The 22,444-nt window shown below is 35.9% G+C and overlaps 1 protein-coding gene across 2 annotated transcripts in view; it reads left to right on the forward strand.

The window, feature by feature from the left end:
* Window positions 1-3,489: 3,489 nt before the first annotated feature.
* The window catches only part of LOC134846902 (ADP-ribose pyrophosphatase, mitochondrial-like), a 33,216-nt gene continuing 14,261 nt past the window's right edge, over window positions 3,490-22,444 (forward strand). Inside the window, exons 1-4 of one of the 2 annotated variants that reach the window (XM_063864318.1) lie at window positions 3,490-3,601; window positions 7,456-7,746; window positions 16,508-16,629; window positions 21,003-21,048. In XM_063864318.1, coding sequence (XP_063720388.1) covers window positions 7,578-7,746; window positions 16,508-16,629; window positions 21,003-21,048 — 337 coding nt within the window. In that variant the 5' untranslated portion in view covers window positions 3,490-3,601; window positions 7,456-7,577. Of the gene's footprint in view, window positions 3,602-6,955; window positions 7,277-7,455; window positions 7,747-16,507; window positions 16,630-21,002; window positions 21,049-22,444 lie in introns of those variants that run through there. The other variant, XM_063864317.1, reaches the window with a different exon arrangement.

The raw sequence follows: 22,444 nt of genomic DNA on the forward strand, positions 1-22,444 counted from the left end.
ACCTAATCGACCTAGTTTGGTAAGTTGATTTTGGCCGCCAGTCCTGAATATGCCCACGACGCAAGTGAATATGAGTTGTAAATTCTATTTCAGGATGACGGAAGGATAGCGCTGCACGATGCAGTTGAATTGGGAAACCTTCTCATTGTCGACATGCTTCTCAAAGCTGGCTCGGACCCATTGATACGAGATGATGTGAGTTGAATTCACGGTATATTGATCCAGTTTTCTTAAATTGAGTTCATGTTATCAAAAAAGCGCCAATCATAAATTGTTCTAAAAATGCAAAGAGCTTAAAGGGCTATATTTTTTTCTTTGAAATTCGAAAGTTGAGATTTTTTCAAGAAAGTCGGTGTTTTTTTATGTTTACTTGCGTTCAGTACTCTTTTCCAATCTTCGATTGGCTATGTTTGAAATCTTTAAGTTCTGACTATTTTAAGGGTAGGCTCTCAGTGGGCGATTTCAAGTGCCTTTCTCGCCAATCCTCATTGATGTACTGAATAAATTGTTTAAAAATTTGCTGAATAAAAGTACTCTATATGGAGAAATATTTTCTTTATAAATGCTAACGTCGGTCTTTTTTGCTCCTCTTTAATCAAAGGTTTATCAGATCTCTCGCAAGCGTCTTGTGCCACGTCTCTGGATGGATCTTTTTTAAATGCCGAGGACTAAAGAAGCTGAAAAATCGTTTACTGCCCTGCCTTTATGGAATATTCTTGTTACTACTGCATCCTATAACTTATCCCCTTATCAGATTGTACCTAATACCTCCATAACAAATTTGTTCCGTGATTTTACCCACGTGCTGTGCTCCTTTAATCCCCAGTTATTCATCGTTGAAAAAACTGCAAACGGTTCAAAATGTCGCTCTCCGCTGGATTTCACAGTGCGCAAAGATGTGAAATATAAAACGTTTAAAAATAGAATGTGATCTTTGAAAGGTCAGAAATCACTTAATGAGATGAGTTTGCTATGAGTCGAAGTTCTCAAAAAGTCAAAGATATCACTGTGTTCATGAGTTCGTTAAATTTGTCAATGTAGGTTGTCACTTAGAAATTTTTCCCCCTTCAGTCCAGCCAAGTTCACTTCGTCGTTTTACTAGATAGAAAAATCCATCAGCCTTTTTTTGATCTTCAACAAAGGTTTTCATTTGGACCGAAAGTAGAAATGGATATCTCTTGCATTACTCCCGAGAAACGCCCGAAAGTTCAAGATGTCTTGATCGACAACCCGGAACTTCATGAAGGTTGCAAGCGTATATCCACTAAGTCGCGAGCAAGATATCAATACCAAAGACTTTATCTGGTACTTCTTGGCAGCCTTCCTAGAAGTTTGCAAACAGGGTTTTAATGAGACCAATTATAAATCGCCCTGCTTGGCCCCAGAATTTTTTCTTGTATACTGTTCAAATTTCGCTCTTTCAGTGATGAATGCGGGCGCAATTATGAACGCTTTAGAACTTTTATAATCAGGCTAATATTTACGCTTGCGATTTGCAGGGGTAAATAAATGGAGTATTGACTTTTTTTCGGTTTTAACTTGGTCATTTAGCTCATATTGAATTTGAATTTCGTGGAGTCTCCGGCGCACTTGGTTGTAGGTAATTATTACGCAAAGGTCTTGGACTCGAATTTGACCAGGATGTATTTTTTTTAAAACGGTCAATATGCCGTTTTAAAAAAAACTGTCGGCCTCTTGTCTACCTGCCTAAACGGCTTTGTTGGCCACACCTTGGAATTGGTTTTTTTTGTATGCAATTTTCATTGTAGTTGCTGTTAGTTTTTGGATTTACTCCTGCAATATGTAATTTTATTTATCTTGACTTCGTATATTTTTGTTAACTTATTTCTAAATCTAAGTCGCAAATATTGGTGCGGAACTTTTATGGTGCGGCACCCCAATAATGATGGACATCCTTGCAACTTTTGATAGCATGTGCTTTGACATTCGAATATTAATAAATTAACACAGTTGATGAATTTTTAATTTAAATGAACTGAAAAAAGCTATTTGTTTCAAACAACATATTAATAATGAAAACTCGATTTCAGAAGTTTGTAACTCAAAATATCTCGCATTTTTTGAAATGCTCAATTTATATATAACGTGGCTTTTTGCTTTGCCTTTTGTTACATGCAAAGTTAGTGTGGATGCCTTCTGCTTGTTATATTCCAAATTATTTTATCGCAAAAATTAGTCTATTTGTATTTGGTGCTGAATGGCATTGGCAATTTGTTAGCATATGTAGCTGCTTTATTCGTGACTAATGCTTGTCGGGGCGAATGCCCAAAGGCCCCTATATTCATAGCACCCAAAATAAAAAAAATCAGTCGCATAAGTCCCAAAATGTATCTTCTTGAGTTCTGATTGGTTGAAATTTGAGCCAACAAGTTTATGGATTGATTGTTTACTGTTCAAGCAGCATAAGCTCTAGCTACAGAATAGTGACCGCCGCGCTAGCGTGTTGCGAGCTTGCCACAAAAAGGTAGGACTCTATACGAAATTTAGAGCCAGTTATCGCCGCAAAGCGGCGTAGCGCGACCACCGGCGACCTAAAACCGAGGCTCGGCTAATTTAGTCTTTTGACCAATTGAAAGGATTTGGGACTTTTGCGACTGCTTTTTTATTTTGGGACCAATGGTACTGATTTTTCATTTTGTGACCTATGAATACGCACCCTTATCGGTTGTTAAGCTTGAGTGGCTGAGGGGAAAGTGGGTGAGACTCAAATTCTTTTGATTGCATTAGCTCGCAGATTCGAATCCTACACGTAGCTTATTTCTACTTTTTCGTATTTAACTTGATAGAACTGATTTTTGGTCGTGTTGGTGGTGTGCTTCGCCTCTGTGTAATGATTTGTGGAGATAGGTACTACTTGAGGCATGCTCAAAACTTTGCATGCTCAATGCTTAATTGTTAGTTTATGCGCCAGAGACTCCAGCGAAAGGGGTATTTACTATTTACCCAAAGGTGTCTAGAAACGCGTGGGTTGGAGTAGATATCTCATTGTTTCTTAGTTTTCTGATTTTATCATTAATGTAGGGCAAGTGGTGAGAAGCTCCCCCGTTTCGCCTTAGTGGTTGAAATTTTTTCAAGTTTTCACTTTCTAAGTCTACAAGTTTTAAGAAGAGTCATGTTTTGGGGGTTGTGGTAAAGTTATAAAGAGTTTTCCTGGTATCTGTATTACGTATAGTCCTTTTCTTGTCGTCAGTGGCCTTTTTCTCTTTCATGATGATGAATAATGTTTCAGAGAGGTCATAACAGTCTGGACATAGCCAGAGCTGAACGGAATACAACAGTATTAGAGATACTTCTAGAATCTGTATCGGTACCACCAAGTGGTGCTGTATATTACCACATGCCTTCAACTCTTTCTGACAGGGTTGGTACAGGCTCTGAGAGGGCTCTCAAAGACTCTGAACCAACAAGTGGTGCTGTCCATTACCATCTGCCCTCAACTCTTTCAGACAGGACTGGTCTCGATGGTGGAGACGTACGTAGTAGAGATAGTAGTGCCTTTAGACGAGTGATTTCTCTGGAAAGTGACGAATATGGAAAACGAAGTCAATTGAGGAATAGTTGGATTTCCAACGAATACGAAGTAAGTGCTGCTACAACTTGTTACCACAACAGTATACAGCGAATTGTAAAGCGGAAGGTTAAAGATTATTTGGGCTGTGTAGATCCTCGCTTGAAACAACATATAAAACATATACAGCAATGGCCGCGGAAAAATAAGTCGCCCATAATTAAACTTTTTGTTTATTCTACTGCGCGTTACAATCTTAATTAAATTATCTTGAGTTTATTTCAAACAAGGTACAGTACGTCTTGAGGTTAAAATTGCTTTTGAAATCAAGTAAGATTGTAAGATCACCAACCAGAGGCGGATTTAGGGGGGGGCGGACGCCCCCTTCCCCCTCCTCAGGGATTCGGCCCCCTGCCGATCCAAAGGGTACCCACTTGGAACTATTTTGAGATATTCATTTTTGGCTGACAGATTAAAGTTTTTCTAAAGGCGCCTTTGGCGCCAATATATACTCATTTTGAGGGGGGAGCGCGCTCCAAAACAACGCAATTTTTGGCCAAAAGTTTCCAAAAAGTGCCTGAAAACGAGAGCTCGGAAAGTCAATTAGGTCGACCAAAAACGTTTTGTTCGAAAATTTTTTGAAAATTCCCCCTCGAGAAAATCCTCGAGATCCGACCCTGTCACTAACCCCTGATCAAATTTAGCACTGCGACTTCAAGCCTACATCCTTAGACGATATTGGTAAGTAGTTATGAACACCTGGTACAGTCGTTTTTAAAGAGTTGTGCATGCTTTGTGGTGTTTATTGATTTTATCTGCACTTCTAATCTTAGTGTGTAGTATCTTATTTCAGATTGTTTCATTTCAGAGTATTTTACTATTGATGTAACCCTGAAAATCTTGATTGCACTTCAAGTACAGTGCTAATATAAATTATCCGGACAAAACGCATAAAATCCCATTTTTCATTTAAAATCAATTATTACACCATTTGCGCAAGTTTTTCTTTTTTGGAGATTATACTTTTCTTACTCTTAGTTAAGCTACGTAAGAGGCTCACTTTGATATAACTTTGTTAGTAATTGATTCTTTTAATTTGGCGTAATAGACTCAAATTAGCGCTACTCAAATCAGCGCTACTGCATAATTCAAATCAGAGTTACTGCGCTCTCCTACAACAGAAATGCAAATCGCAAAGAGGCGCGAGTCACGTTTATTTTTAAACGATGTTTTTCCCTAGCGGATTTCCAAACAGATATTGATTCATTTTTGAAAAATAATTTCCTTTTCTTTGAAATGGTTTCAATTGCTTGCTGGTAGTTAGCTTAGTCATTGCAAAGGTTAGGGCTCAAATTCGGTGACTTTTGGTTTCAGTGGCGTCTGGTTTGGCGTTGTCGTTTGTTAACTATTTTATGTTATGCTGAATAAGTTTTGAGTAAAGGATTTCGATTTTCGTTTTTCTTGGACTGTAATTCATGGTATTTTTCATTTTTTGGAATACGTTTTTCCAGAGAACTTGTAGTGATACCTTGCTGCTTTCAAAAATTTTTGCTATACAATTTTCTTAAAATTGAAAACCTATTATGCAACAAGCTTTCTTTGGTTCAATGTGCTCTTTGATTCAATGTAAGCGTAATGACTGAAGAAGTCTGAACTGCAAGCTTATGATAAGAACAGTTTTGAAGAGTCCATGAACGTAGTTCAGACTCTTTTATAGGTCGTGATGATTTTTTTCAGGAACAGTATTAAAATTTGTTCTGGCGCAAATTTGTTTTTTCGAGGTTTGATTTTTGATATCTCTTAAATTCAGTTTTTTCTTTTGTTAAAAGGAAGTCAAAATACGTAATCGAACAGTGAAGGTGTTAAGTTTACAAAAACATGATTAACTTCTAATTTCGGAAATTCACTTAATTATCGGATTTCCCCGCGAAGTAAAAAGTTGATCCAGTTTTCTGAAATAGTGTTATTTTTTATCAAAAAAGTGTCAATCATAATTTTCTAGAAAACTCAAAGAAGTTTAAGGCTATATTCTTTTCTTGAAATTCGAAGGTTGAGCTTTAAAAAAAAACAAGTCAGTATTTTCTTTTCAACTTGTGTTCATTGATTCCTTTCCAACTTTGAGTTGAGAGTGGCGGGAGTATCCACAAATGTCTCGAAGTTTCAAACAATTGACGTGTTTTCCAACTTTTGCTCATATGGAACTCGCTGTTGGAAAATGTTTTTTTTTCAGTATTTTTTCCTGTATCGCAAGTGATAGAGTAGCCTGAATGAAAATATAGAAGTGGATAGATTTTGTTTTATTTTCTGTTGGTTAGTTAGCAATGCTATAATTGTTATATATCACGAGTAGTGCGAAGCTCCGCTTGGCCTTCTTGCATTTTTTGTTATAGTTGCGTGCCTGTTCTGGAATTGGTCTGCTTTTGGCATCCCGTTGATTTAGTAGTATCTTATAAACGTTCATGACTGCTGAAGTCTGAAATATGTGGATGAAGATGTGAACATTTTAATCAAAAACAATCAGATTTCCAGCAAAAAAAAACAGATTGCGTTTCGAAGCTTCAATTTCCGTATATGCTTCCTGTCGCTCGATATTGATAACCGGAGAAACTGCTAGACGTGAAATTTTTTTCAGGTTTTCCTGCGGAATAACAATTTACTCTTTGATCCAGTTCATTCAAATTGTCCATAGATTGTTCTTGAAATTCAAAGAGCTGTAAGGCCATTTATATATTTTTTGGAATTCGATTTTTTTCTTTTTCCTTGCGTTCAATGCTCTTTTTCAACTGTTGCTTGCTGATTCATTTGTTGTATATGTAATCGAGTTTTCTCAAATTGGGTTTATTGTATCACAAAAACGCCAGTCAAAATTTTTTTGAAATTCAAATAGCTTAGGGGCATTTATTTGTTATTTTGAAATTCGACAGATGAAGTTTTTTTTTCCAAAAAACAAGTCAGATATTTTCGTTTCCTTGCGTTCATTGACTCTTTTCTAACTGTCTGTTGGCTAAGTTCATTTTCTTGAAGATTCAAATATATGATGCCTTGCAGCAACTTAATTCTACTTTAGGCTAAAAATCGGAAATAGTGGCATTGTTTTTCTTGACACTGAGACAATTTTAATATGATAGCCTTTCCATCTCTCCTTAAAAATGTCCAACTTGGCTGAAAAAAGTTTTAAAACCGGTCATTATCCATAGTTCCATTCCCTCTTCCGAGAGTGGTCGGAACGATTAAGGAATGGGAAGTAGCCAATGATTTCATTCGCATCATTGTGTCACCGAAATATAATACGATGTTAGAATAGCACGAAGTTATAGTTGATGAAACCAGAACATCTATTTTATGACTCATGGCAAAAATCTTCTGACGTAACAAAAGCTCTTGACTACGTAGCTCAGCTGTTCTGAAACTAGTATTTGTTGTTCAGATTCATTGTATTAGTCAACCTGTGTAGACTTTCGCCTGCTACCGTGCTTAGTTTCTTAAAAGAACGATTTAATCACAAGTTCGGTAAAAAGGATCGTTTTCGTTACAATTGAAGAAGTTTCGGAAAAAATTGAGCTATAATGGACAATTATTGGAACCCATTGACAAACTTTATCCAAGACAGTGCAACTAAAACAGCAATTAAGCAGATTGTCACTCGAATGAAACAAACTAACGATGAGAACCACAACAAGTTTGAAGAGAATCGATATTGGCGAGCACACGTTGACAAGAGGCTAAGAGAGCAAGAATTAAATCTTCGTTGAGTATTTTATATCAACCGTGATGCATTTTTCATGCTGATAGAATGAATGATAGGTTTTTTGAACTCTCAAGAATAGTTAGCTTTAAAACATGAAAGTCAAGGGTAGTATATTTGTGACCTCAATATAGTTTTGATTTTAATTGATGTTTGCTCAAAAACGGATACTTTGTTTCAGTTTTTGAAACGAACTTACGCGAGTCTCCTTTCTTCTCTGGTCTTATTTCCCAACTGACCGAATTGCAACTTCAAAATGAACTTCTATCTCAAAATCAACGTGAAGATAACACTTCACAAAACATGCCCAATGACACGACTACTGACCCTTCTGTGTCTAACAAGTTTGACCCTGACTTTGTCAGAACTAACTTCCCTCCTGCCTCGGAACGGGCTGCAAAGGATGAGCGGTCAGATTTGATTAGAGAGATCGCCGGAACACGAAATGCAGTCGTCAATTCTTTCATATCAGGTATAAATGAAACAAAGATATAGCAGATTTTTTCACTCTTTTTTGACCGACCACTGATTATGCTCTTAAGGTATTCATGTGTTTCTTACGTGATGAACGTAGTGATTACTCTAATATAGGTCATGGTGATTTTTTTTCGCTGCTTGACTTTTGATTTTGCTATAGTTCACTTCATTTCCTTTATTAAAAGGAAAGACCCTACTATCGAACAACAAAAATCTCAAGGTCACGAAAAACGTGATTGACTTCTAATTTCCAAAATCGAATTTAATAATCAGATTTCTCAACGAAAAAAGCTTGCCTTTGATCCTATTTTAAAATGGGTTAATTTCATCTTAAAAGCTGCAATCAGAATTTTTCCGTGAAATTCAAAGAGGTTTAAGGGCATGTGTTTTTTCTTTAAAATTTGATAGTTAAAGTTTTTTTTTTTCAAAAATAAAGTCAGTTTTTTTTGTTTCATTGCCTTCATTGCTCTTTTTCAACTTCAGTTGGCCATGTTTATTCCGCAAAATCAGGTAACTCTACGAAACGTTACACTTGCGAAGTGTATGGTAAACGGCAACCTTTTTTTCTCGTTCACAAATTTTCCTACAAATCTGTAAGAAATTGAACTTGCGCTATTATTGAACATAAACAACATCCATGCTCTTTCGATTTAGTTTATACATGGGATTTGTATGTATTTTAAAAGTGTCCGGGAAAACTTGAATTATTGGAGTTTCTGCTTAGTTTTTGCCGGTATAATATCGCAAGAGTGGAAGGTTTTTTTATTTGAACAATGTGTACACCGTCTTATTATTTCGTCAATGTAACAACTTAGATTTAGAATTGTTGTACGAGTAGTGAACATAGTGGCTTCTCTTAGGTAGATCTTATTGATTTTTTTCAGGAAAAAGTCTTTTGATTTTTTTTTAAGTTCTGTTCAATTCCATTGTTAAAAGGAAGGCAAATTTGACTATCGAAGAAGAAAAATTTAAAGTTCACGCAAAACGTGATTGGCTTCTAATTTTGAAAATGAAATTTAATTATCAGATTTCCCTGCGAAATAAGAATTTTACTTTTTGATCCAGTTTTCTCAAATTAGGTTAATTTTATCAAAAAACCTATTAATCGTACAATTCAAAGAGTTTTGAGAGTATTTATTTGCTAAATTTGGTAGAAAAAAATCTGGCTTCAAACAAGACCAGTTTTGACATTTTGGTCAATATTTAAAACTTCTTACATCAGCAAAGTTTGTGTTATTCTATGAACTCTCTTTTTTTCAAAGTTATCTAAGTTGCAAATTTTGTTGCGACGCAAATATTGTTGCGTTAAAATATGTTCATTTTGAAAGCTTTCATTTTGATCAATAACCCGCTATTAAGTACAGCCAATGGTAACGATCTTAACACAGACTATCACATTTTATGTCCCTGTTTGATAGAAACAGGTATTATGAAAATGTATGAGATTTTTCCTTTTTGGTTAATTTTTATAACGCTTTGGAAAGTTTTTGCTTTTTTAGCAGAAATTTAATTTTTTCTTAAAATTTACTGAACCGATGTGCAAAAAAATGGTAACAATAGAAAAACCTGCTGCTTTTCTAACTGACTGTCTTTTTTCGCCAGACTTTTTTCGTTTTACCTCATGGTCTAGGGCCTCCGATACTTTCAATAGGGGGGGGGGGGGGTTTTGGCCTATTTGTTCTGGATTTTTTCATTTTCTCAAATAATAAATGCACAAATATGAAGGTTTTAATCAAAAGTTAAAATGTGGGAATCTCTTATTTGCAAGTCTTTATTCGCTAAATGTGGTAGAAAAAAATCTGGCTTCAAACAAGACCAGTTTTGACATTTTGGTCAATATTTGAAACCTCTTACACAAGCAAAGATTGTGCTATTGTATGAACTCTCTTTTTTTCCAACTTAAGTTGCAAAATTTGCCGCGACGCAAATATTGTTGTGACAAAATGTGTTCATTTTGATCAATAACCAGCTATTATGTACAGCCACTGCTAAGGAAGTTTTTTTGGAAAGAAAAAATGTGGGATTCTCCTATTTTCAAGTAACTATTCGCTAAACAATTCGCTATTTGCTCCCCTTTTAAAGTAACTATTCGCTAAACGCGAAAAAATGTAGGAATCTTCCCTTCTGGCTTCAAACAAGAAAAAAATCTGGCTTCAAACAAGACCAGTTTTAACATTTTAGTCAAATTTTAAAACTTTTTACACACTTTTTGAAATCTTAGTCATTTTCTCAAATACACAAATATGAGATGATGCTTTCCTTGGGAATGCACAAAAAATGTGGGATTCTCCTATTTTCAAGTATTTATTCGCTAAATTTGGTTGAAAAAAATCTGGCTTCAAGCAAGACCAGTTTTGACATTTTGGTCAATATTTAAAACTTACACAAGCAAAGTTTGTGTTATTGTATGAACTCTCTTTTTTTCAAAGTTCTCTAAGTTGCAAATTTTGTTGCGACGCAAATATTGTTGCGTTAAAATATGTTCATTTTGAAAGCGTTCATTTTGATCAATTACCCGCTATTAAGTACAGCCAATGGTAACGATCTTAACACAGACTATCACATTTTAAATTCCTGTTTGATAGAAACAGGTATTATGAAAATTTATGAGATTTGTCCTTTTCGGTTTATTTTTGTAACGCTTTAGAAAGTTTTTGCTTTTTAAGCGGAAATTTAATTTTTTCCTAAAAACTACTGAGCCTATGTAAAAAAGTGGTAACAATAGAAAAACTGGCTGCTTTTCTTTCTGACAATTTTCGCCAGTCTCTTTTGTTTCACTTCATATTCTACGGCCTTCGAAATTTTCAATAGGGGGATTTTTGGCCTATTTGTTTTGCACTTGTTTAACTGAGCTGACCTGACCGTCAACGAATCTAAAACGAATCAAATTACAATGAAACAAACTATGAACTCAATGATCCTGCTGCCGTTGAAGCAAAAGAGGTCGAAAAATTACTTACTGACTTGAAGCCTAAATATAGTACGGACAGCTTCGAGTTGAACTGTGTTTATTTAAAAAGACTAACGCCATCCATTGTCCTGACATTTACTGAGTTATTTCAAAAAAAAATTTCGATGAAAAATACTGCAGAATGCCCTAAACTAGAAAAAATTGTTCCGTTTTACAAAGAAGGATGACATTCCCAGTCACAAACTTATAGATCCATTTCATTGCTTCCTGCCTTTGGAAAACTTCGTAAAAAAATTGTTTTACACAGAATTATGAGCTTCTGCAAAATCAATGTTTTTTTTAAGAATCAATTTGGTTTCAGGGCAAAAAGAAGCACCATAGATGCGGTTATGGCAAAGATTCAACTAATAAGATCCGACTATCATGCACTGTACGTTTTTGGATTTAAAAAAGCTTTCGACACATTAGATCACGAGTTATTAAATCAAAAATGTTTTTCATATGACTTAAGAGGTCCCCTGTTTGGTCTCCTAAATCCATATCTGCAAAACAGAAAACAGTACACAAAAGTAAGTAAAACACTTTAAATTTAAGGAATGTTAAGTTTGGTGCCCCACAAGGTTCTTTGCTAGGTCCACTCTTCATTATTTTTGTAATCGATCTTGAACAAAAAGATATAAAGACGATTTTGTATGCCGACGATACTGCAATTTTAACTATCGCTTCAAAAAATTTCGTTCAAAGAGCATCAAAAAGCATTAGACGAGATTAGTAAGTGGCTGAAGAGCAATACAATTACTCTGAACATTGACAAACTACTACTAAACTATTACATTCAATAAAAGCAGACGTAAAATAAATTTTGACTTTCAAATGCATCAAACAGCAATTGAAAACAAGAAACATTTCAGGTAATTACGTTTTACCCTTGACTCTGATCTCAATTTTAACGGTCTTATAGATATTTTTAAGAAAAAGTTGAGCACATTTTGCGGCACAATCTACCAGCTGCGCAAGACTTTAACATCATCACAAATGATACAAGTTTATAAAACTTATGTTCAGCCTGTTATTCAAAACATCGTATTATTTTTTGGCTCAAAGAACATTACTAGAATCAAATATCTTGACCAGACATTTAAAAGACTGCACCGAATAGTTTTTCACAGACAAAAGTTTGCTACTCTAAAGCGCTTAATTGATTATCATCATCTCTGCAGTGCTACTGATTTACATCTCTCTGAACTATTTAAAACATTAAACAAAATAGTTAGAATTGTTGAAATACTAGTTTTTTGTCAGGATTGTTCAAATATTAAGCAACATAATTTCGTCTGAAGATCTCATCAAGGTTAGCAAAAAAGAATAACTTCTAGAAAGATAAGTACAAGTGCTCCCAGGAACACTAAAAATTCAATAATCATACGAATTAGGAAAATGTTTAACGCCTCACTCCGATATCAGATTGGTTTTAAAGAAACAAAACTTAATGCCTCAGCCTCATAATTTATTTATATTCCTTTTCCATTCACCCATCCCCAGATTTGAATTTCGAATTGAATGTTGAAATAACCATATAAACATAGCCATAAGGAGATGAAACTTGGCGTAAAAACATAACAATTTTAAACAGATAGGTTCTACAAACTCTACGTCTGAACATCACGCTTATAGCTATAAAACCTGAAAACAATTATTGAAATTAAAAATTGAGTATGTGGGGGAAAGGGTGAAGAGCCTGGTTCCTAGTTCCTTTCAATTATAGCCCAACATAGTAACATAAAAGAGCCCCGTGCACTGAAACTTTAGTAGAACGAGGAGCAAGGACTATGGTACAAAATACCTCCGCATAAGTTTTTCCCTTCATATACCCTTTCAACAGGAAGTTCATAGTCCCCTTAAACAGTGATTTTTGTTTTTGGGGGTCTATAATTGAATAAGGGGCTAAAATGGGGAAGAATGCCCTTTTACCTATGGGGATCTTTGCCATGTTGTTGTTGTTCTTAGCTCCGAGGGGCGTTTCCGGCATGCTTATTCCAAGCCACAGAAACATTGCGACAAGTCGGCCGAAGCGACAAGTCAATTGGGGTTAAAAAGGGGTGTTCTTGGAACAGTTGAAAGATGAGGCGTGGTATGTGGGGAAGGGCAGTTCGGGGGGACGTTGGGGTCAACTCTTTTCAGGTACGTATTTAGGAAGGGGATGTACCCGGAGCTCATCTGGGAAAGGGTTCTGCTAGTGGAATGAGGGAAGTCATCTTTGGCGGAGCAGATTTCAGGTGGTCTAAGGGACAGAAATTATGGTGGTGGTGCATCTGTTGTGGCCTGCCTAACTCTGAGTGTGAATTTGCTTTTGAAGCGATTTAAATTTGTTGCAGATGAAAGAACTAAAATTTTTTTAAAGGCGAAAGAGTGGTGTCGATGGTGTATTAGTTGATAAGGTGGTGTCGATTTTAGTGAAGTATAAGTCAAGCAGCGAAGGGCTGATATTCCGTGGGGGTTTGGCAAAATGGTGATAAAAAAGTAGCAGATTTGATGAAACGAAGGTTTGAGGGCAAAATGCTACGCCAGTAGGTGATGGTGTTGTTCCAATCTTATAAGTTCACAGTCTGATTGTAAATGTTCTGTGGCGCTCATATTTCTGCACCCTGTAATCAAGCGGAGAGTGGCATTGTGAACTGTTTGCAGTTTCCATAAAGAAGTTGTACTGACAGCGTGGGACCAGGCTGGGTTCGCATAATATAAAATAAGTTTTATCAAAGCTTTAAAACTAACCAGCAAAGCATCTTTGGACTGGCCCCAGGAACTCCCGGATACAGCCTTCAGGATCGATATCCTGCGCGCGGTTTTTGCTGATGTTGTTTTGCAATTTTCTGAGAGTTTTAGGGACAGATGGAAGAAGACATCAAGTATTTTCAGATGTTTCTCGAGGGACAGTATAGTATAGTTCGTTTTAATATTCGGATCAGTGCTGAAATCTTTGTTGAAAGAAAAAAAAGACTGGCTGAACCTTAAGAAGAAAGAACAAGGGACCTTGAAGCTGAAAATTTGTGAAACTTAGCTAGATAACAGGATAAGACTGATGAGGCCGTTGAAATGTTGCTCGACTGGACAAAATGGTGAAATTCATCACCGTGGACTGGTCAAAAGGGTGGAAATCATCCGCGGAAGACTGCAGTTTTTCATCTGGGAGCGATGTTAGATTATCAGGTGCCTAAAAATTAAAAGTATTGGGGGTAAGGCTGATCCTTGAGAAAGGCCTGTGCGAACAATCCTAGATGTTGACAGGGCGTCCCTGAAGATAGTTTTTGGACGCCCCTTCAGGTAGTTTGACAACCGCTTAATTAGGCCTTTCGGTACGCTGGTGGATAAAGCAGATCCAGGAGGGTGCATTGGCTGTCCATGTCAAAAGCTTTGATAAATCAAGTGTGGCCAAGACAGTCCTTTTTGGGGGTCTTTATTAATTAAAACCGTCGCTGATAAGTAAGTTGACAGTGCTGTGGTGGAATGCATCGGGCGAAAGGCATGTTTATGATAAGCTTCGGGTAAAAGTTTGGTTAAAGTTGGATGGATCAAAGATATTGAATTTTTGACAGCTGGGCTTAAAACAGGCACTGGGCGCTATGCATCTGAGAGATCTTTGTTTCGAGTTAAAGGGCTTTTCTCTTAGTTGCTCTTTGAGCTTCATCACTTAATTTGGTGTATTTGCTTCTAAAATCATTTTGAATTACAACCGGCCGAGAAAGTTTTCTATAATTGAAAATGGGTCTTTATTGTTAGAGCTCCCACCCTAGAAACAATAAAAGATAGCCCTTCCCTGCTCTTTCTCATCACCTGCGAATTTTGACAAGAAAACTTACTGTTCACATTGTCCGATTCTCATAAAAATTGGCTCGCACACTAATTAGGCCCTGATAAACATATTTGGTCTTCATACTTAATCTTGTAAAACCCTTTACAAGTTCAAGTATAAAGACCAAATAGGTTTGTCATGATCTTTCTATTCCGCATGCTAATTTGGGTAACAATTGGGCAAAGTGAAAAAAAGTTAACTTTGTTTGCAAGCTGGGGGAGTGTATTGTTATATACTTAACCTTGTTCGCGTCCTATTCGAATTAAAAGTTAGTACTCGTTTACAAACACGTTTACATACAAACTCGTAAATTTAAGTATATGCCAGCGGCGGGGGGTGGGGGGGGGGCAGGCTCTATTTTGCTGGGGAATTTCAATTGTTAAGATCCCCATCTGGACTGAAATACTTAAGTTTTGTTCAGTTCGTACGACACGTGCATTTTATAAACTGGGTCAGTCGAACTAATAACTATGCACAACAAAGTTAAATTTGTGTCAAACAACGAAGGAGAGCAAAAAGTGATTCATAATAACTACGAGTATTACAAAAAACGAGAATTGGTGAACTCGGTTCGATGGGAATGTGAGCTGCCGCATTGCAAAGCCAGCATTTGGACGTCGAAGGGTGACTTCCTTAAGGCGTCGGCAATTGCTCACAAACATGGGCCGGACTATGACCCAAGAATAGAGAATAACGTTGGTAGGATATAAGAAAGTCTTCATAGCTTGGCTCTCAAGCCACCCCACCAACCCCCCCCCCCCCCCCTCTTCTCGACACCTCTCACATAAGCATAATTTTATGGGCTATTTTCCTTCCTCGCATCTTAAGTATTCTATTTTTATTGTTGTTTTATGTGCAATTAAAGTTAAACGCGTAATCTTTCGAGAATGAAGAACAAATTTGTTGACAATTGTTAGTTTGATAACATGCCAGGTTTCTTTGCATTGTGACAATGCCAAAGTAGTTTTTGAAAAAGGAAATTCAAAGATGCGGGGAGTGGAAAGAGATTTGTAAATCAAATCAAGTCAATTCGCGTTTTTTATGACCGTTCAACGCTACGCTTGTTGTGGTCATTTTATCGGTTCGTTCTTTTCTGTTATTTCTCGTACATGTAAATTCCGGTTGTTATCCAGTGTCTGCCAAGTCTCCATTTGAAGCCGGTGATAGCCTTGCTAAGAACTGTTTGTAGTGGCAAATTGTTGCAGTCGTGTACAGATTTGCATTTTTCACCAGAGTCTTTTATTCGCCTCAGAGAGACCAGCAGTTGCGTTTTAATGGTGTACAGAGGGGTTTCACTAGGTTAAGTATGAAAGCCAAATGTTCATCATGGACTAATTAGCATGATGAACATTTCGTAAAAATCAAACAAAAGGTGGGCTCTTTTCCAGTTCCCCCCCCTTTTCAAATTCAATTTCGAAAAGCTTAATTAACGTTGTCATAAGGCAATGATATTTGGCGTGGTCAACAAATCGACAACTGTGAACAGATTTGTTCTTCATATTTAACAGCGTAACATCACGCATTTAGCTGTAATAACACGTAAAACAAACATAAAACTCGGTTTTTTGAAAGGGGGGAACTGGAAAAGAGCCCAAAAGGTGGATAAAAATCAAACAGTGGATGGGAAAGGGAAGAAAAAGAGCCAACAGCTCGCATTCCCATCGGCCTACTTCAAGGGGATACTTTTAATTTAAATTGTTTTTATGGTTTCCAATTTGTAATTATCTTTCAACCATTTTTATATGGGGATATTATATGGCAGGGCGACTATTCTTTGCAAGCGACAATTCTTAACAAGGCATTGGCTAGCAGTATACTGTTACGAATCGTCGACTGTTACGAATTGTCGCCTCACGCTTTATACTGCAAAGAAGAGTTTTTAGAGGGACTTAGTCCGCGAGCAATGTGACACTTCTGAACAACAACAGTGTTATTTGGCAATTTATAATCGCAATTAGTTACTGTTTTCAATGCTAGCTCTTATCCTTGTTTAAGATGGTCCTGTTGCGCGGAAGCCATTCACTGCATCAACAGCAGGGAAAGGTGTGCGGACCAGAGACTATATCGGGAACAGAATGAACCAGTCGAATGACGAAGTGACACAGATGAAGAAACAGGTCAATATCTGAGCCATTACTTCTATATTCCTTAAAGCTGACAATTTGCTATTTACATGTCGAACTAATGGATTTTTCCCATTATAGCCGCTCTCGGGCTTTTAGCATAGTGGTATGGCGTTAACTTTCAGATCGGGTATTCGATCCACTGCCATGGTAATGATAATGTGAGAGCAGTTCTACCACAGCCTGATTGATTTCGAGCTTCCCTCAAAGAATTAACTCAGTCTGTAATGTGGGGAATTGAGAGAAATGGACTATGCTTAGACAGGCTGAATATCCTTTCTTAGATCCTCTGCGAATCGCGGAAACCACAATATTAATATTCGCAGCGCCGGTTTTTTTTTTTTTTTTTTTACAATTATCGGGGTTAAAGCTTTAGTAGTTATAGTATAATAAGCATTGACGAAGAAAGAAGAAGAAGAAGGATTATTTTATGAAGACTCGATCAACGTAGTTTAGACTCTTAAATAGGTCGCGATGATTTTTTTTGTTTTTTTTTTCAGGAAAAGTCTTAAAGTTTGTTCAGATTCAAATTTATTTTTGAGCTCTTTTTAAGTTCACTTCATTTTTGTTGTTAAAAGGAAGGTTTACTCCACCATTGTGTTCTCAAATTGGAATTATTTGATTTAAAAAGTGACAGCCGTGATTTGTTTACACAAGCAAAGCTTGAGTGATAGTATGAACTCTCTTTTTTCCAACCTAAGTAGCAAATATTACTCTTTGTTTTGAAAGTGTTCATTTTGATCAATAACCAGCTATTAAGTTCAGCCAACGCTAAGGATATTGAAACAGACTTTTATTTTACAAATGGGACTTTAGCTTCAAGGTATCATGGACATGTAGCGTAGAAGTAGGGTAGGAGACCCGCAAAAAATATATGAAAAAATAGGAGGGTTCGAACCTGGACAGGGTTGGATATTTAAAATGAACTTATTCGTGTACCAGATAATTCTAGAAATTGAGGCATGTTAGTTGGCATATATATTAAGGCATATATATTACACGCAGCATAAATTGAGGCATATATATTACACGCAGCATCAGCAGAATGTCGTTTGCTTATTCACCGCTCTGGGACTGTGCTGTTGAGAAATTTTTCTCTTTGCTCTTTTTTTATTTTTTTTAATCTCATTAAATAGCTAATAGTGTTTGCTTTGTTATTGATACAGCTTTTGAACTGATCATAGTGATAATATTTATCACGTTTCTTTACTTCAGTTTCGGTTACCATTTTGGCTATTTCAAAAAAATCTTGCTATCGTTTTTTTTGTTCAATACTTTTTCTTTAATTTTATTTGTCATTCAATAGCACTTGATTTTCTATTATCGAAGTTTTGCAGTTATGAAAAAGTTTTGCAGTTATTTTTCAGATTCTATCTTTTGCTTCTCAAGTTTTTTTTCCGAACAAAACAGATCTCATCCAGCTAGAGTCTTTCAATAAAGGACGCGTTAAATGGATTAGGATCTTTGATTGTTATAACTCGTCCCTCCTGAGCTTGAATATTTTTTCCGATTTGTTATAAACTCGAAATTTTTGATTTATTGTTTTTTTTATGGACTCTTCCACGGGAAACACAATGTAAACGTTTTCGATAACGTTATCCTTTCAGACAAGCTTCACTCTGGAGCTCTGAAAACTGTTTGTTCATCTTAAAGAAACGGAAATATTTCAAGACCAAAAGTTTATGAATAGAAAAAGACTGTTCAGGTGTTCTACAGGAAATCGTTGATGACTTTAAATCAGAGTGTAAGCTGTTTTTGGTCAGCAAAATGTAACTTCCTTTTTTTTCAATCCTAATTGTGTAAGTTTTTGTAAATTCCTTAAGGGGTAAATTAAGTCCCTCTCTTTTCCTCTCTCTTTCTCTGTAACTCAATGCTTCTTTTTACTTGATTTTTTTTTTAAAAAATTTGATCAGAATCTTCTAACATGTTTTTTCCTGGGAGAGTTTCAGACTTGCGTTAATTAGAAAACTTAAAGTCCTGTTTGATAACAACAGGTTTTATGAAAATCAACTTTCAGCTTAGAGCAGTTGGCATTATTACATTCCTGTAGCCATGTTTCAACTCCAAATTCATTGTATTTTGTTGTTTTCGCTCAATTTGAAGTTTATTTCACCCTGGTGTACAGAGTTGATTTGGATTCTCGATCTTGTTTCGTTAGATTGAAAAGTCTCAAGCGCGATACTTAACAAATTTTAAGAGTTGGGGTTGCTTAAAACTTTTATTTTCGAGTATGGAAGTTTTCTTTTTTTACGGTCTTTTTCAACTTCACCGCGTTTTTTGCATAAGAAGAGCTTGTGATAGTATAGACTCTCTTTTTTCCTACCTAAGTCGCAAATATTGATGCGACGCAAATTTTGTTGCGACAAAATGTGTTCAATTTGAAAGTGTTAATTTTGATCAATAACCAGTTAATTTTTTACAGTCACTGCTAAAGATGTTATCACAGACTATTATATTACAAATAGCACTTTAGCTTCAAGGTATCATGAATCTGTAGCGTAGAGGTAGGGAAGGAGATCAACAGCAAAATAAGAGGGTTCGAACCTTGTCAGGGTCGGATGTTTTCAATGAACTTTTTCGTATACTAGTTGAAATGCGTTCGCTCTATAAATTGAGGCATGTTAGTTTGTAATTTTCTTTCTTTTTTCTAATTGACTGGTACTGATAATTTGTAGACTCATAATTGGCGTGCGTCACATAAGAAGTTTTATAGACTCAAAGTTTTACTTATTCAGTTTTTCCCAGTAACGTTAGCGGTCATATTTTTGCTTGTGTATGCGAAGTACAAGTTCGCCTCTGTGTCAAGAGTTAGAACGGTGATCACCTTCTCCCGTCCGTTGTATACTCTTAGACTCAGCTTCTAATTTACATTTTTTGCACCCAGCTCTATTGTGTCTTTTATCTTTTGATTTGTTTGTCCACAAATTTTTTAATACTGGGTTTCATTAAGTTTCTGAATAAGTTTTTGCTACATTTAGGCCGAAAGATTTAGGTTTTTTGTTTTGGGGGCAGCTTTCTAAGTCTTCTGAATTTTCCCTCTGAGCTCTCCTGACACTAAAAAAACTCTATGTTGAAAAAAGTTTCTTCGCAGCCAATCTGTTGAGCAAAAGTGCATAAACAATTTTGCTTGGATCCAAAAAAATGCCTGTTCAGTTGAGCGCTTCCCTTCTAAACATTAGTTTTGCTAACACTGGCTCCACGGGCGTCTTAATAAAAAAATTAGAATATATCAAACTGAGTCTGCATGACTGGTGGGGTGTTAATTTTAAGGAAGGGCAGCTTATCCGATTAAGCTGCCCCTCCTTGAACATTTCAGCTCAGAATATCCGATTACTCATTGATTTGATTAATGCATAGGTTATTACTGTTTTAGGCTCAAAATAATTGGCAATTCGATTAATATTTGGCAATTTGTATAACGGCCTGAATACTTCCGCAAACTAAAAAGCTCTAGTACGGTTTTATTTATATCAGAATTGCGATAAATATAGGATTTAATATAATACCTTAACCAATTCTGTCCGAAACATTTTCGGTATCTAGATTGCGCTGGTGAATGTACATGTCTTATCCAACTATATTTGTCTCCGTTAGTAGAAATGGTCGGATAAACCAAAACAGACGCAGTCGAAATCAAATCTTTTTAGACGTCGATTAGATTGAAACCAGGGCATTTCTGATCATTTTTTGCTTTCAAGGGATTTGCGATCAATCTCCACCGGAATATCGACTTTTTATTATTAGTCTACATAGTTGCTTAAGACAGTTTGTATTTCCTTATTTTATTTCGAAAAGCTTTATGGCAGTCTAAGGTATTTTTACTTCTCTTCACGTTTAGTCCTCGAAAAAGTAATTAAAGTGGCCACATAAGGTCTTTAAGTTGAAATCAGTTGCTACAAGTCCTTCAGAAAAGATTCTGCACAAATGCCCGTTGAAGGTTTTCGTGCAAAAATAATTTTACAAATATTCAAAAAAAAACAAATAGCCACTCATTTCTGAAAATCAAAAGTAGCGGAAATAAGGTAATTACAAAAGAAAACAGAAAATCACCCACGTCATCGAATACAAGCAAATGATCTTAAAAACGGATGATGACGATAATGATCATGTTTGCTTGCAATAAAATTGGTAGTTTACGGGAAAAAAAACAAATATTTTGAATTGGATCAATGACGCAAACGTACTTTTCGCAAAAACTTCAAAAACAAATTTGTCACTAAGGCCAAAGCGACGATGACGCAAATCGTAGTGGCCTTCATGAAAAGCAATCAAATTCTTTCAATGGGTTTGGTTTTGATATTATAGGTTAGTTTCACTATCGACTGTGTTACTGAGCGGTCTGCTTAATACGTTTCGTTTTGTTTAAGATCGCAACCCTTGAAGAAAACATGCAGGCGCTGTTGGAAAGACTTGGTAAGTTCAGTACTAAATTTCATCTATTTGAACTGCGTTGTATACCGATTAACTTTAAGTAATATCAGAACTAGACTTGCTTTTGTGTTCGATCTATCCTATCTCTCATATGTGATTTTAGAACAAAATCGATTACTTTTTTTTGAAAAATAATAGCAAAAACACTGAAAATTTATATATTATTAGTTTCGACGATGTTTCTATTTTGTGGTCGAAAAAGTAAGTCGGTTCATTTATAACTCAGACCTTAGAAGGTTTTGCAATTTAGCGTTGGAATTGGATTTATTCTCATTTTAATTTTTATGGCTGCCGCTAAAAATGGCTTTTTATTAATCTCGTAAGTTTTTAGATAAACGTAGTGATTTATAATATAAGCAGAACGGTGTTATAAAACGCTTTTATAGAACGAATTTAACTCGCCGATTTTCATTTGGATTCTTAGTTTTGTATGACCATGTATAAAATGTAGCGTTTGAAAGAGTTTTCTTACCATCGTAACTAAATTAATGAACCATATTTGAGATACAATCTTCAATGTTTCAATTAAAGGTTTGTTGAAAGCTAGGTCCATTTTTTCATTACTTACGCACACCTCCGTATTTATCTTTTGAAAGTGAAAATTGTTATGATTGCTTGTCTGTTGCAAGGAGATATTTTGCAGCCAATCTAATTTGTCATCGTCACTGCTTAAGAGTTTAAAAAGAGTTTCATGCAGTTCTTCTAGATGTTTCTTATTTGTTGCCGACGAAGTAATGGTAAGTTGTATTCAACTTAACATTGGTTTTTGTCTGAAGCAGGGCAAAAGTACAGAACAGTTAAAACCCACTTCTAATTTTTATAGGGCTGGCTGATTTTTTTTTCAGGAAAAAGTCTAAAAATATTGATGCACTTAGGCATATATGCACTTTTTGAGTTCAATTGAAATTGATCTGCTGAAAGTGACGTTAATAGCACTCTCCAAATACAAACGTGCAAATGGCGGGAAAAATCGTGAACAATTTCTAGTTTCGAAAGTGGAATTTAATTTTTAGATTTCCAGCGGAATAAAAACTTTACCTATTGGTCCAGTTTTCTCTAGCTGGGTTCATGTTATCAAAAAAGCGGCAGTCATAAATCGTTCTAGAAATTCAAAGAGCTTAAAGAGTCTATTGTTTTCTTTGAAGTTCGAAAGTTGAAGTTTTTTCAACGAAGTGTTTTCTTTATGTTTACTTGCGTTCATTACTCAGTTCCAATCTTCGATCGGCTATGTTTATTTTTTCTCCTTTAACGTTATTCGAAGAGACCAATTCCTTTGACACTAGATTAGCAAGCGTAGTGTTATTCTACGAGTTGACTTTTTTCTCAACCAAGTCACAAGTAAACGCGTTCGTTGAAACAGTGTTAACACCATCGAGCT

This window comes from Symsagittifera roscoffensis, chromosome 5 (assembly GCF_963678635.1).
Source record: "Symsagittifera roscoffensis chromosome 5, txSymRosc1.1, whole genome shotgun sequence".
Taxonomy (NCBI): domain Eukaryota; kingdom Metazoa; phylum Xenacoelomorpha; order Acoela; family Convolutidae; genus Symsagittifera; species Symsagittifera roscoffensis.